Source organism: Gopherus evgoodei, chromosome 5 (genome assembly GCF_007399415.2).
Source record: "Gopherus evgoodei ecotype Sinaloan lineage chromosome 5, rGopEvg1_v1.p, whole genome shotgun sequence".
In the NCBI taxonomy this organism is placed as follows: Eukaryota; Metazoa; Chordata; order Testudines; family Testudinidae; genus Gopherus; species Gopherus evgoodei.
The window spans coordinates 52796127-52811571 of NC_044326.1; the positions used below are offsets into that span (position 1 = coordinate 52796127).

The 15445-nt window shown below is 39.8% G+C and overlaps 1 protein-coding gene across 2 annotated transcripts in view; it reads right to left on the bottom strand.

Moving 5' to 3' along the window:
• Positions 1-15445, bottom strand: part of CHIC2 (cysteine rich hydrophobic domain 2) — a 48737-nt gene that overhangs the window by 12456 nt on the left and 20836 nt on the right. The window contains exon 4 of one of the 2 annotated variants that reach the window (XM_030564015.1): positions 11070-11227. The exons of the other annotated variant lie outside the window; for it this stretch is intronic. Coding sequence (XP_030419875.1) covers positions 11138-11227 — 90 coding nt within the window. The 3' untranslated portion in view covers positions 11070-11137. Of the gene's footprint in view, positions 1-11069; positions 11228-15445 lie in introns of those variants that run through there. 2 annotated transcript variants of the gene reach the window in all.

The following is a 15445-nucleotide window of genomic DNA, read 5'->3' on the forward strand; positions in this document are numbered from 1 at the left end:
TGTATCCAATTAGAACTACTCTAACTAGTACACTTTTGACTATATAACATTTGATAACACTATATTACACAGTTGGTCTTGCTCACTGATGTAAAACTGCTACTATAATATTTTATATCCCCCTGTAACTATGCCTTGGGAGATTTAAAATTCGTAAACCAACACTGAATTACAGCTATAAAAATGTGAATGAAAATTTAAATGTAAAACATTACTGCAAACTCCACAGCTTGGGGAAAAATAAGTGAATTAAACAGCATCACACAATTGTCTATAGCAAGTCTTCTTTCCTACTTGACAGGTGAAAAAAAGCACTTGCACGTGCAGCATAATTAATCACTACACTTGACATCTCAATGATTTACAGTGAGGAGCAGGTGAGGACATACAAAACCAGAAAGAAACCCTTGATTTGAGTGTAACATTTCCAGCATACGAGGATGACAAGCACATAGATTCTATCAATGGTGTACAGAAAACCCATACAGCAAATTATTTGTTAGTAGCAACAAAAGCACAAATTAAGTGGAAGAAAGCTTTAGTTATTAAGAAGATTTCATCCTGTCCACATTAAAAAAAAATTAAAATCAATATTGCAACAAAACTAAACTACGAATTCAAGTTGATTTTAATTTTTTTTTAAATTGTTAAAGGACAGACAGATGTGACAAATCAGAAGATCTTTACCCTCCATTTAAAAAAATGGCATAACATAAATTCATCTTCAAATAACTGGTTGGATGTAGAATTTAAGGAGACATTTCAGTAAAATGAAACCATAGCATCTTAAATTCTTACATGCAGTCAGAGTTGTTGACTCAGCTTCTAAAATGTGCATGTTTGATGGCCTCCTTTGAAAAATTATTTGGCCAAACACCAGGAAATCTAAAGCCAAAATAAATACTTTCAGCCTGATATTGCTCCCATTTAAGTCAATGGGAGTTTGGCCATTGTCTGCAGAGGGAGCAAAGTTGAGTCCTTTAGCTAAAAAGCAATGTTGCGTTTCTTTAGTTATGTAATTTGTGTGGTTTTTCAGGTGTGATATGACTGTGTCATTATCAGCCACCAGTGATTCAGACTCATAGACTTTAAGGTCAGAGGAGACCATTATGATCATCTAATCTGACCTTGTGCACAATGCAGGCCACAGATTCTCACCCACCCACTCCTGTATCAGACCTGTGTCTGAGCCACTGAAGTCCTCAAATCGTGGTTTAAAGACTTCAAGGTGCAGAGAATCTTAGAGCAAATGACTCATGTCCCAAGCTGCAGAGGAAGGCGAAACCCACCCAGGAGCTCTGCCAATCTGTCCCGGAGGAAAATTCCTTCTTGACTCCAAATATGGCGATCAGCTAAACCCTGAGCATGTGGACAAGACTCACCAGCCAGACACCCAGGAAAGAATTCTCTGTGGTAACTCAGATCCGACCCTATCTAGTATTGGGCATATTTACCACTAATAGTCAAAGAGAGCCTAATTTCAGGGATTAGTTGATCCCATTATACCATCCCCTCCATAAATTTATCAAACTTAGTCTTAAAGCTAGATATCTCTTTTGCCCCCACTACTCCCCTTGGAAGGTTGTTCCAGAACTTCACTCCTTTGATGGTTAGAAACCTTTGTCTAATTTCAAATCTAAAACTTCCTGATGGTCAGTTTATATCCATTTGTTCTTATGTCTACATTGGTACTCAGCTTAAATAATTCCTGTCCCTCCTCTGATATATTTATAGGGGGCAATCATATCTCCCTTCAGTCTTCTTTTGGTTAGGCTAAACAAGCCAAGCTCTTGAGTCTCCTTTCATTCCATGGATCATCCTAGTAGCCCTTCTCTGTACCTGTTCCAGTTTGAATTCATCCTTCTTAAACGTGGGAGACCAGAACTACACACAGCATTCCAGATGAGGTCTCACCAGTGCCTTGTATAACAGTACTAACACCTCCTTATCTCTACTGGAAATACCTCGCCTGATGCATCCCAAGAGCACATTAGCTTTTTTCACGGCCATATCAGATTGGTGGCTCATAGTCATCCTGAGAACAACCAATACTCCAAGGTCCTTCTCCTCCTCTGTTACTTCCAACTGATGAGTCCCCAGCTTATAACAAAAATTCTTGTTATTAATCCCTAATGCATGACCTTGCACTTTTCACTATTAAATTCATCCTATTACTATTACTCCAGTTTACAAGGTCATCCAGATTTTCCTATATGATATCCCAGTCCTTCTCTGTACTGGCAATACCTCCCAACTTCGTGTCATCCACATTTTATTAGCGCATTCCCACTTTTTGTGCCAAGGTCAGTAATAAAAAGATTAAATAAGACTGGTCCCAAAACTGATCCCTGAGGAACTCCACTAATAACCTCCCTCCAGCCTGACAGTTCGTTCTTTCAGCACAACCCGTTGTAGTCTCCTCTTTAACCAGTTCCTTATCAACCTTTCAATTTTCATATTGATCTCCATCTTCTCCAATTTAGCTAATAATTCCCCATGTAGAACCATATCAAATGCCTTACTTAAATCAAGGTAATTTAGATCCACTGTGTTTCCTTTGTCTAACAAATCTGTTACTTTCTCAAAGGAGATCAAGTTGGTTTGGCATGATCTACCTTTTGTAAAACCATGTTGTATTTTGTCCCAATTACCATTGACCTCAATGTCCTTAACTAATTTCTCTTTCAAAAATTTTTCCAAGACCTTGCATACTACAGATGTCAAACTAACAGGCCTGTAGTTACTTGGATCACTTTTTCCCCCTTTCTTAAAGATAGGAACTATGTTAGCAATTCTCCAGTCATATGGTACAACCCCTGAGTTTACAGATTAATTAAAAATTCTTGCTAATGGGCTTGCAATTTCATGTGCTAGTTCCTTTAATATTCTTGGATGAAGATTATCTGGGGCCCCCAATTTAGTTCCATTAAACTGTTTGAGTTTGGCTTTGACTTTGGATGTGGTAATATCTACCTCCATACCCTCATTCCCATTTGTCATCCTATGATTATCCGTAAACTCCTCATTAAAGACTGAGGCAAAGTATTTGTTTAGATTTTGGGCCTGCTATAGAACCTTTTACTATTGGTTTTAATTCCCTTTGCAAGGTCCAACTCTACATAGGTTTTGGCCTCTCTCATTTTATCCCCACATGTTCTGACCTCAGTAAGGTAGCTTTCCTTGGTGATCACTCCCATCTTCCACTCCTTGTAGATTTTCTGCTTTTTCTTAATCCCCTCTCTGAGATGCTTGCTCATCCAGCTTGGTCTACAACGCCTACCTATGATTTTTTCCCCTTTCTTGGGATGCAGGCTTCTGATAGTTTCTGCAACTTTGACTTGAAGTAATTCCAGGCCTCCTCTACCTTTAGATCCCCAAGTTCTTCAGTCCAATGCACTTCCCTAACTAATTTCCTTATTTTTTTTGTTAGCCCTTTTGAAATAAAAAACCCTAGTCACAGTTCTATTTTTGTTTATCCTTCCATTTATTTTAAACTGAATTAGCTCATGATTGCTCAAACCAAGGTTGTCCCCTACAACCATTTATTCTATGAGGTCCTCACTACTCACCAAAACCAAATAAAAAATGGCATCCCCTCTTGTTGGTTCAGCAACTACTTGGTGAAGGAATCCATCAGCTATTGCATCTAGGAAAATCTGAGGCCTATTACATTACTAGCACTTGTCCTCCAGTCTATATCTGGGAAGTTAAAGTCTCCCATGATCATGAAGTTTTATCTATCAAAATTACGTAGACTGTAAAATCTTTGTGTTATATGAGGTGACAACCTGCTTCTTCTTGGGCATGTACCTTATTCAACACTGGTGTTTCTGGATCATTAGAATAGCCCTTTTACCCCTCTAATCTTCCTCTTCTCAGTGATTCTGGCTGCTTTTCATAACTCTGTGTTACTGAAGATCACTTCAAAACCCACTGATTGACTATGCCTCCAACTACTGGGTTTGAAAAACCACTAAATTTATTTAACCAGAGTAAATGTAACATACATAACAGTTGCATTCAGTAACCCTTCTACTTCTTACTCCACTAGGGAAAGCATAATCTTGTAAAACCTCTGCAGTGCTTCCCTTGCTGATCACAATCTAGATCCCCCTCTCCTCAGGAGCCAAACAATGATCCTTCAAATTCAAACCCCTCAAAGTTCCAAATGATCAGTCTGGGTGGAGCTTCCATCCACGAGTCCAAGCTTCTGTGTCTCTGTGGAACAAAGACCGAAAAGAACACAACATACTCCATCCTACAATTTTGCTTAATACTTATCCTATAACCTCTTATGTCATTCAATTTCAAGTTAACCTACTCCCTTCTCCACACACGTTTACAGCATCTAGCTGAATGGGGACCCAACTTCTGATGCAGGCCTCTAGGTGTTACTGCAATGCGAATATTAAATTATAATAACCTGGCACCCATCATGTTATTTGAGTACCTCCCTATACTTTAAGGTGTGGCGTGGATTCCTAAGGATTAGTCATATTATATTTTTGTAAATATTTAGAGGAGTGTATTTATTGTTTATAAATGGTAACAGTGACAGACCTGGAGAATGAAGCCCTTTATTCAACAAACAGAACAGGGACAAGGCCAGTAGTAATGCAGCTTTCTCACCCTACCCATTAATTTTGTTCACATTCCTCTGGGGTTGATAGGGAGGTTCATTTTTCATGTCCATTTTATCTTTGGCTTCTTTCCTGAAATTGCCAACAAGGGTGCTAACATGTTCAAAAAGAATTGCACCAAGACCATCATTTATTTTACATAAGCCTTTACACAATCAAATGATAATGGTTTTTGCCCTGATCCTGCAAAGACTTGTGTGCGTGCTTGACTTCTTAGTTGGGACTTTGCAACACTATGGCCTTTGTGGCTATGCATCTGGACAGGAGTTGTACTAAATACCTAGACAGAAAGGCTCCTTATCTTATCTGTACCCTGACCTATGCTCCTTTCGTTCTAAAAAGGAAATTTTACACACAACTTCTTGTTTATCTCCATACAAATATGTAAAAAGAACAGGAGTACTTGCGGCACCTTAGGGACTAACAAATTTATTTGAGCATAAGCTTTCGTGGGCTACAGCCCACTTCATCGGATGCATGGAGTAGAAAATACAGCACGAAGATATATATATATATATAGATATCTATATATATACACACACACACACAGAGAACATGAAACAATGGGTGTTACCATACACACTATAAGGAGAGTGATCAGTGAAGGTGAGCTTTTATCAGAAGGAGAGAAAAAAGAACTGTTTGTAGTGGTAATGAAAATGGCCCATTTTCAGCAATTGACAAGGAGATGTAAGGAACTGGGGAGGGGGGAAGGGGAGAGCGGAATAAACATGGGGAAATAGTTTTACTTCGTGTAATGGCCCATCCACTCCCAGTCTTTATTCAAGCCTAATTTGATGGCGTCCAATTTGCATATTAATTCCAATTCAGTAGTCTCTCCTTGGAGTCTGTTTTTGAAGTTTTTTTGTTGTAATATTGCGACTTTTAGGTCTGTAATCGAGTGGCCAGGGAGACTGAAGTGTTCTCCAACTGGTTTTTGAATGCTGTAATTCTTGACATCTGATTTTTATCCATTTATTCTTTTACATAGAGACTGTCCAGTTTGGCCAATGTACATGGCAGAGGGGCATTGCTGGCACATAATGGCATATATCACATTGGTACATGTGCAGGTGAATGAGACTCTGATGGCATGGCTGATGTGATTAGGTCTTATGATGGTATCCCCAGAATAGATATGTGGACAGAGTTGGCAACAGGCTTTGTTGCAAGGATAGGTTCCTGGGTTAGTGTTTTTATTGTATGGTTACATCTCCTTGTCAATTGCTGGAAATGGGCCATTTTCATTACCGCTACAAACGGTTCTTTTTCTCTCCTGCTGATAATAGCTCACCTTAACTGATCACTGCCCTTATAGTGTGTATGGTAACACCCATTGTTTCATGTTCTGTGTGTGTGTGTATACATATATCTATCTTCCTATCGTATTTTCCACTACATGCATCCGATGAAGTGGGCTGTAGCCCACGAAAGCTTATGCTCAAATAAATTTTAGTCTCTAAGGTGCCATAAGTACTCTTGTTCTTTTTGCGGATACAGACTAACATGGCTGCTACTTTGATACAAATATGTGTTAACTTCCAGTCAAAGTGGCTCAGGTACACATCCTACCAACACAATGAAAGCCAAGGAAGTCACAAGTTAAATACATTTCACCCCACTTTTCAACATACCTCACTATCCCAGATTACAAAAAAAACAACAACACATAGACCTCCCTCTTACAACCAAATGCTTACCTCAATTCTTAACATATTAGTTAGAGAAATGTGTTTAGGTTGAGACTGTGGGAACAGTTAAACACATGGTTGTTATATCTGAACTATGGTATGGTGGTAATACAGCGAGAGAAGTAAAACAACTGAGAGATGATATTTGTGCAGGAAATTTGCGAGGAAGTAATGCAGTTAAGAGTTATGAAAAGAGACTCAATTTTGTAATCTTGTGAAAATATCCTTGTAGAGAGTTAACTGTTAGCGTTTAGCATTGTAGTATATAAACGCAGTGTCATTCATTTGAACCTAGGGAGGTCTGTGTAGTTGTGGGGTAACATAGGTGGCATGGTAGGTAAGTTGAACGCGCAACTGAAGTGTGCAGTTGGATTATGTACTTGTGATTTCCTTTGGTTTTATTGTTTGTGTTGAGAGGCTGTGCACTTGAGCAACCTTAACTGTAAGCTAAGCAAGTGTGTGTTTGGGGAAATCTTACAGATTTTCTAATATCTTTCCTATGCCGGACCCCCCCACATTCCACTTCTCCTACTGGCCTTGCACAGAGCTGACTGCTCCCATAATCTCCCACAACCCCGTTCTTCAACACACTTCTTCCAGTGAGTGTCACCATCAACCACAACCCTCATCTACCATCAAGATATATGTGAATACCTAAGAGCTGGATTGGTAAGGGCATAGGGTGCATTGGGCTTGCTTGGGATGAAAAAAGTAGAATACAGAAGATTCCCCCATTCATCAGAGTGCAGCCCCCTCTGTTCTGCTTATTGCACCACAGGTTCCCTGTTCAGCTCAAGCACCACTTCTCCATGCACTCCTTATAAAACTGTGCTCTCCCTTCCACTTCACAGCCCTGCTCCACCAATCCAAAAGTCTCAGGGGCTACAGCCTGGTGCTCTGGTAGGAGTGAGATGGGTTGTGTGGAATTAAGGAAAAGAAGCAGGGATGCATATGGGACCATGGGACATGGCTGGCATGGAAGGGAGCGTGCTGTCTACCAAGGCAGTTGTGCTGTCCCATGGAAGGTGCACTGGTAGGAAAAATTTGGGATGTACATGCAAAGATGGGGACAAAAAAAGCCATTTATCATCATCTTCTTTTCCCTAAGCAACATGAAACGTTTTAATCCTCCGCAACTCTGGCCTGTTAGACCACAACTTCCCTCTGGTGAACCAGTTACTGGGCCAGAGTGAGATTGAATGACTCTATAGCGTGGTGGCTAGGACACTGAGCTGGCAGGGTTCCAGTCCCTGCGCCAATGACTATTTAACAATTTCATACAAAGTGAAACAATTTCCACAGCAGAGATTAAGCGAGACCTACCAATTAATATCCTATAGTTGGGCACCCATCTCGGAGGGGGGAAATTTGGGTTCAAGTCCCTGCTCCCAAGGGTGCCACACATCCCAGGTGAGTGCCAACATAAAGGAGGGGAACAGGAGCTGTACCAGCACCACAGGTTTTGTCAATCTAGTCTTTTTTTTTTTTCTGTAAAGAAAATAAAGTTAAAAGTGCCCCCAAAACAAAACATTTAATTCAACCAGAAAAATTGTTCAACTTTTTCAATTTCCCAAAAATGCTAAGACCTGTCATTTTCAGTTCGGGTCAAACTAATTTTACCCTTCCTGCCCAATTTTTCAGAACTGATAATAAACCAAAAAAACAAATCAGGTTATTTTCATAGCTCTAGCTACAGTGCCTCTAGAATGGGTCAAGTTTTTTTCTTTTCTGCTTTCACCAATATATTCTTTTTTGCTTCCTTGTCATTAGGGCCAAAAGAGATCATTTCCTTTCATGCCAGACTTATTTCATTCAAACATAAATCATTCCAGAGTAATTTATTAGTCTTATGTTCTTACAATCTCTGCTTCTCTTTATTACCGTATATTTGCTATCCTTTTCTTTTGTGTACTTTCAGTTTCAGATTGGTTAATTGCGCTTTGCTGGGATTATAGCCATCACCATAATTAGTGACTATAAACCACTAAGTCCACATCACTATTCAAATATTTATTGATTTTAGTTTTTTAAGCTAATGTTAAGGTCAACAAAACTGGTTTGGTTTATTTTTTTTTGTATTACATATTGTAGTTTGTTTATATCTAAAACATTTCAAATATTGCCATGGTATGTAGACACATATATCCTTTATGGATTACTGTTAAAAGTGTTCAAAGGCATAATTCCAACATACAAATGCAATTAATTCAGAAAGATCAGTAAGTCAGCATTCAAAGTATTCACTATAACATTTTCAAAAAATGACTGCTCTTACATAAAAGGTGTATCTTGCACCTAAATTGAAACAAACTTTATTCAGAATACATAAAATGATGATCTAATGTTCACATAAGTAGCATTCCTTATAGACTTTCTATTATGTTGAATTTTTAATCAACTTTAGAACATTATTTTTGAAATATGAGAAAAATGAACTTTAATACACAAAAGTTATACATCATTGATATCTTGCAATTTACTTCATATTCATATTGATGTTCTTTCATGCCAAAAATAATATTGAACAAAAAAAGACTGCAAAATAAAAAGACAGTCCCTTAGCCATTTACTCCAAAACATCACCCACTCTTCTACTTCCCAAAAAAGGTCTTTGCAGAGTGCCCTGCAGTTTATCAAAACTGGGCTTTGATACCACAAAAGAGGAGTAGTGATTTCCCTGAGCCCAGGACCCACTACTAAAAATGCACTGTCAGCTTTACATTATTTTTAAAAGTCAGAGGACTGTTAGTTCAAGTCACTGTTGATGGCAGCTACCATGAAATCAAAAGAACAGAGACTAAGTAAGACCCAAAAACATTTAGGGCTTTCTAGGACATTAAAGAAAAATACAATATACAATTGAGAATATTGAAAAACCTAGAGATGCATTAAGATAGTTGTAGACAGAACAAGCAGATAGTGATGAATCTATATTCTGATAAATATCAGCTGTATTGTAAGACAATGAAAACCAGTAAAACCATACAAATGTGTTTATCTGATGGAGATAAACCCAGAGAAATCCAAAACACTGTTTTCCAAGCTTCTTCCACTATTCTTACTGTTTTACCTCTGGGGAGTCATGAAAAAACAGATCAAGATAAAATACCAAAACAAAGTCACTAGAAATTTACATGAATCACATTAGTTTATAGATCATACTGGCATACTGCATCATTTTTCCAAACGATTCATGCAAATATCAGTGCATCTCCAATTGTAAGCTTTAGCTACATATGGACAATTGAAAATACACCTTCCTTCATTAACTTTTGACAAGTGAAATGTGTCAGTAATCTCCAGAAAGTGCCAACGTAATATTTTAAGATTCATGGAGAGATGCACAATAAGAACATAAGAATGGCCATACTGGGTCAGACCAATTGTCTATCTAGCCCAATACCCTGCTTTTCAACAGTTGCCAGTGCTAGATGCTTCAGGGAGAATCAACAAAACAAAGCATTTATAATCTCCTATCGTCCAGTCCCAGCTTCTGGCAGTCAGAGGTTTAGAGACACCCAGAGCATGGGGTTGAGTCCCTGACCATCTTGGCTAATGGCCATTGATGGACCTATCCTCCATGAACTTATCTAATTCTTTTTGGAACCTAGTTATACTTTTAGCCTTCATAAATTCCCCCTGCAATAAATTCCACAGGTTGACTGTGCATTGTGTGAAGAAGTACTTCCTTTTGTTTTAAGCCTGCTGCCTATTAATTTCATTTGAAGACCCCCGGTTTTTATGTTATGCGTAGGGCCCTACCAAATTCACTGTCCACTTTGGTCAATTTCACAGTCATTGGATTTTTTTTTTTTAAATCAGAAATTTCAGGATTTCAGATATTTAAATCTGAAATTTCATGGTGGTGTAACTGTAGGGGTCCTGATCCAAAAGAGGGTTGTGGCGGGGTTGCAGTATTGCCACTCTTACTTCTGTGCTGCCTTCAGAGCTAGGCCCTTGGCCAGCAGCCACCATTCTCCAGCTGCCCAGCTCTGAAGGCAGCGCAAAAGTAAGGGTGGCGTAGTATGGAATTGCCACCCTTATTTCTTTGCTGCTCCTGGTAGGGCATGGCCTTCAGAGCTGAGTGCCTTGACAGCAGCCACCGCTCTCCAGCCATCCAGCTCTGAAGGCAGTGCAGAAGGGTGGCAACAATAACCTTGCAACACCGTCTCCCACAGCCCGCTTTTGGGGCCAGATCCTCAGTTTGAGAAATGCTAGTCTCCATTAAATCCGTATAGTATAATGTAAAAGTATACAAAAGACCAGATTTCACAGTCCGTGATGCATTTTTCACGGCCATTAATTTGGTAGGGCCCCAGTTATGTGAAGGGATAAATACTTCCTTATTCACTTTCTCCACACCATTCCTGACTTTAAAGACCTCTATTATAACCCCCCTTTGGTCATCTCTTTTCTAAGTTGAACACTCCCATTCTTTTTAATTTCTCCTAATATGGAAGCTGTTCCATACCCCTAACCATTTTTGTTGCCTCTCTCTGTACTTTTCCCAACTCTCATATATATTTTTTGAGATGGGGTGACCAGAACTGCATGTAGTAAAAAGGTAGGGTGTACCATGTATTTATACAGTGGCATTATTTTATTATCTATCCCTTTTGTAATGGTTCCTAACATTCTGTTAGTTTTTTTGACTGTCACTGCACAATGAATAGATGTTTTCAGAGAACTGTCCAAGGGACTCGATCTCTTTCTTGAGTGGTAAAAAATGATTACTTACCTTTCCGTAACTGTTGTTCTTTGAGATACGTAGCACATACCATTCCACTGTAGGTGTATGTGTGCACCTTATGCACAGTGGGTGGAGATTTTTCCCTCAGCAGTACCAGTCAGGGCAGTGCAAGCACCCTCTAGTGCCTCACGCCACTGCACACACACCTACAGAGGAATGGACATGTGCAGTCACTAGACTCCATCATTTAGCATGCATAGTTGAGATTATGTTTTCCAATGTGCATTACTTTGCATTTATCAACATTGAATTTCATCGCCATTTTGTTGCCCAGTCGCCCAGTTTTGTGGGATCCCTTTATGCTAGGTGCTGTACAAATACACAAGTAGAAAGTCCGTGCTCCAAAGAATTTACAGTTTAACACATCTTGATTACTACTACTATGATGAGCAGTTGAACTAGCAAGACTAGTCTACAACCAGTCCCCAGCACGGAAGAGCTAGTGGAATCCAGTCCATACTCTGATTTTTAACATGTTTTAAGGTAAATTTAGTACTCCAGAATTCTGGGGGATTGAGAGCCTTGAAAATTGAAGTCCTCTGCAGGGTTTAATTCCTAAGTTTGTGTAAGTGAAAACATATGCCTCCAAAGACAAAATGTGAAAAGTAGTGAACATATTTTAGAAATAAAGGTCATATAAGAAAAAAAAACAAGCTAACAAGCTTGCCTTCCAACAGGTGAATTAGCAATCCCCTATTGTTCCTGCTATTTCTTGGTGGTTGAACTGGCTTTTTTTGTCAACTGACAAGAGATGTGCTCTCTCTGGCAAAGGAAACATTTATCTTATGTTTTTCCTCTGCTATTTTTTACTGTGCATCTTAGTGGCTTCCTTCTTATGACCACCTCCCTCTTGCAATGGTCCCATCTTCTATAACTTTCCCTCAAATTTTCCCTGCCAAGCTTCCTCCAAATTTTAACAGCATAAATTGGTAAATATTTGAGCATCTAATGGGCCCAGTGGGATCACCCAGAACAACCAGCTAGGATAAAGAGCAGGATACCTCACTCTGAAGGCCATTTATTTTACTCCTTTGTAGGGGGATTACACAATGAGAAATGGGTATACAAGTTCTGAACGACAAAGAAGACCTGAATGGATTTTGCTGCTCAGTTCTGACCGAACTGCCCCTCACTTATGTTTGGACACAGTCCACATCTACTAGGAGAACATCCCTCACACCTAGCTACACAGGTACATTATATACAAGCTAAAAACTATTACCACAGCAAGATTACATTTCCTCATATTCATGCCCCATCAATGCTCAGAATATATATTCATGTGTGTCTCTGTTGATCACAAATGAAACAGAAAAGGAGGGACTTGGTGGTTTTCTTCTAGAGTCTGGGGACAAGATACTGTGTTGAACCTCTAAAAGGTGCAACACTCACAACTTAGGGGAAATCCTAAAGTGCACCTTCCAGATTCAGGGCTGCTCTGGGGGTCAGCGTGGACCCCAGCACACCTTCATCTTGGAGTGCTGCCTAAGCTATAATATTCTGTTACCAGACATCTATGGAAAGCAGCACTGCCTAGAATCTCTACACACCATGGCTCCAGTCCCTCATGCCCCCAGCATGCCTCACCCATCACCTTTCTTTCACACAACTTACACCAGGATTTGCAAGGCAGTTGTGGGAGGACAGCCTGTGGTTGTCTTCCTCAATTCCTGAATTCTCCCCCAGCCAGATCAGGGATTAAGGATCTCAGTTTGGAGGAGCATAATTGTCCTTTCCAGTTTCTCTCGGAGGCCCTAAGTAATTTTATTAATATATGGAGATATACCTATCTCATAGAACTGGAAGGGATCCCGAAAGGTCATCGAGTTCAGCCTCCTGCCTTGACTAGCAGGACATTGCGGCTGCGGTCTCTCTGATGCATCAGCCTCCAAGATGGGCTCTGTTTACTGCACAGCCTCTGCCAGTGTGAACACATTGTTCTGCCACATCACCTGCACTCTTGCAGGCAGACTTTGTAAGTAAAGATCCATTATTAGATCCATCTATGTCCCTATTTTCTGGGTCACAAGCCTGAGCTAATGAGTCACTTAGTTTGTTAGGTGTAAGACAGAGGTACCTGGCTGAACACTCTTCATGTAACCAGATATGTTTCTGGGTTATCTTCTGGTTCCAGTTTCGCTAAGAAAGAGACTGGATTTCCTGGCATCGTGAGTGGTGCATGTGGGCCAACCCCGGAACTGCAGTTGCCATGCCTGTGGGCGCTGCAACCCAGGTTTGCTGTCATTGTTTCTATTAAGTATCCATTTCACAAAGCTGCTCATTTTCCCTCCTTATGCAAAGTGTTTTATCCTACCACTGACTCCATCATTAAATGCATAGCTTCCATCTTGCTCTGAACAGAATATATTAAAGAGAGAGAGAGAGAGAGAGAGAGAGAGAGAGAAAAAGAGAGTTAGATACACACACCCCAAACTTATCCCCTTGGTACACCTTGCCTTTATTGGTAACTCAAACAACAACAAACAGAACAAACCAGAGGTGAAACTTTCCTCAAACTTGTTAGTTTCTAGGATTTCCCTGCAGGACTCCTTTTCCTCCCAAATGCTACTTCCCTGCGTCTCATATACTCCAACCTCTTATATCCTGATCTGAGATAAGATGCATCTGTCTGTATAACTCAGCTATAATTTTCTGCCTCTTTATGCAGGGCGGAAGCACTTCACATTAGGATAATTACAAGGAAACCAGCATCTTTATTCAGAATCTTAGAGCCTACCACCCTATTATATGTTGCTAATGACTTCCTGCTGCAACAGCACACTAAGGTTGATCCAGTATGGAGAAGAAATGGGTCACAGCAAGACTGCAGGGTCAGCATGCCATGCATCTGTTTGTCCACAGAACAAGTTCAGTCTCACTAGTAGTAGTGTAAGTTTCCCTTCCATTGCACCACAGGCCTGACTGCAAAAGGACCTTTTGGGCTGAGAAGATAGATCAAGCAGATTCAGTCCATGGCATCTCTACTGAGACTGCCATCCAAGTGGTTAATCACTGTCAACTGTAATAGTGTTTTGGGGCTTGGACATACGACCATCTTGAAGTAGTCTAATAGAAAGGAGCCATGGGAGCTGGTGGCAGTTTCAAGCCCTGACAAAAGCCAAAGGTTTGACCCTTTTCCCACTGAAGTCAACTGGAGTTTTCAATTGACTCCAACAGAAGCAGGATCAGCTCTAATGAAGGTTAATTTACCTTAATTTTATTTTGCATATAATAAAACTGGTCCTAAGCAATCACTCAGGGGACTGACAAGAGTCACTGTTTAACTAATAAAAGAGCAAAAATAGAGACACTTTGGGGAGGCTTCTTAAGACAGAAAGTTGCCTAATAAAGAGAGTCTCTTCTTCAGGCTTCATTACGTACACCAACATGTATTCTAAGAATACTGGTAAGAGAAGCTATTTTAAAAATGCTTTTTACTTACCAATACGTGTGGGTCTTAAGTGCCTGCATAGCTTCTGCAATATTTGAGGATATCACTAACATCTAATCCCAAGCAAGCTCCTTTAACTGTTTTAGGTTTTAGTAATGTCATCAACCATAGCACAGAAAAAAACAGCACCTCAGGACCCTGAGCTATTTTAAAAGATAAGTGGAAGAACCAATTTAAAATTATTTTGGTTTTCATTTTAAATCACAAACAAAAAACAAACAGACTTACTGTAATTTAAGAGCTCAGTCTTGATTTACCAACTGAGAGAAATGATGTCTTACGCTCAGCTTGAAGGCATTTCTCCATTTGTCTGTCTGTAATATTAAAACCTTTGCATGCTGTGGGTATTAGGGGACCAGGTATGGAGGCCCAAAGGACCTGGGCAGGGGGGGACACAGAGTAACTGTCATGAGAGAGTAGAATGGGGGGAAAGGGATATGGGGGCTACGCACAGTTCCTTTCATGGGAAAGGGGATTTGCATAGAGTCCCTGAAACAGAAGGGTACGGGAGGGTGACACACAGAGCACTAGTTGGGAAGGAATATAACGAGCCCCTGATGTATGCAATGTACACAGCCTATGGAAGCAATGAAGTATGGACCCCAGCACAAAGTCTAGATATTAACACACTAAAGTATTTTCGTCATTTAGAATCTGGAAAGAAGATCCAATAGTCTGATCACAGATCACTTCATTTGACTTATATCTTTAAAAAAGGCCTTTTGAAATGGGAGATACTACAAAATCTGTAATCATTAGGAGTGTAATCAGTTTGTCAGTACAATCAATAGCTCTTCAAAACTAAAAACTCATTTCAACCAATAAGTAACAACTGTAATATTCTAACAAGTACTAACAGGATATTATGGAAAAGCTGAAGTAACAGAAGTTATTGTATTTATTTGTATTGTTG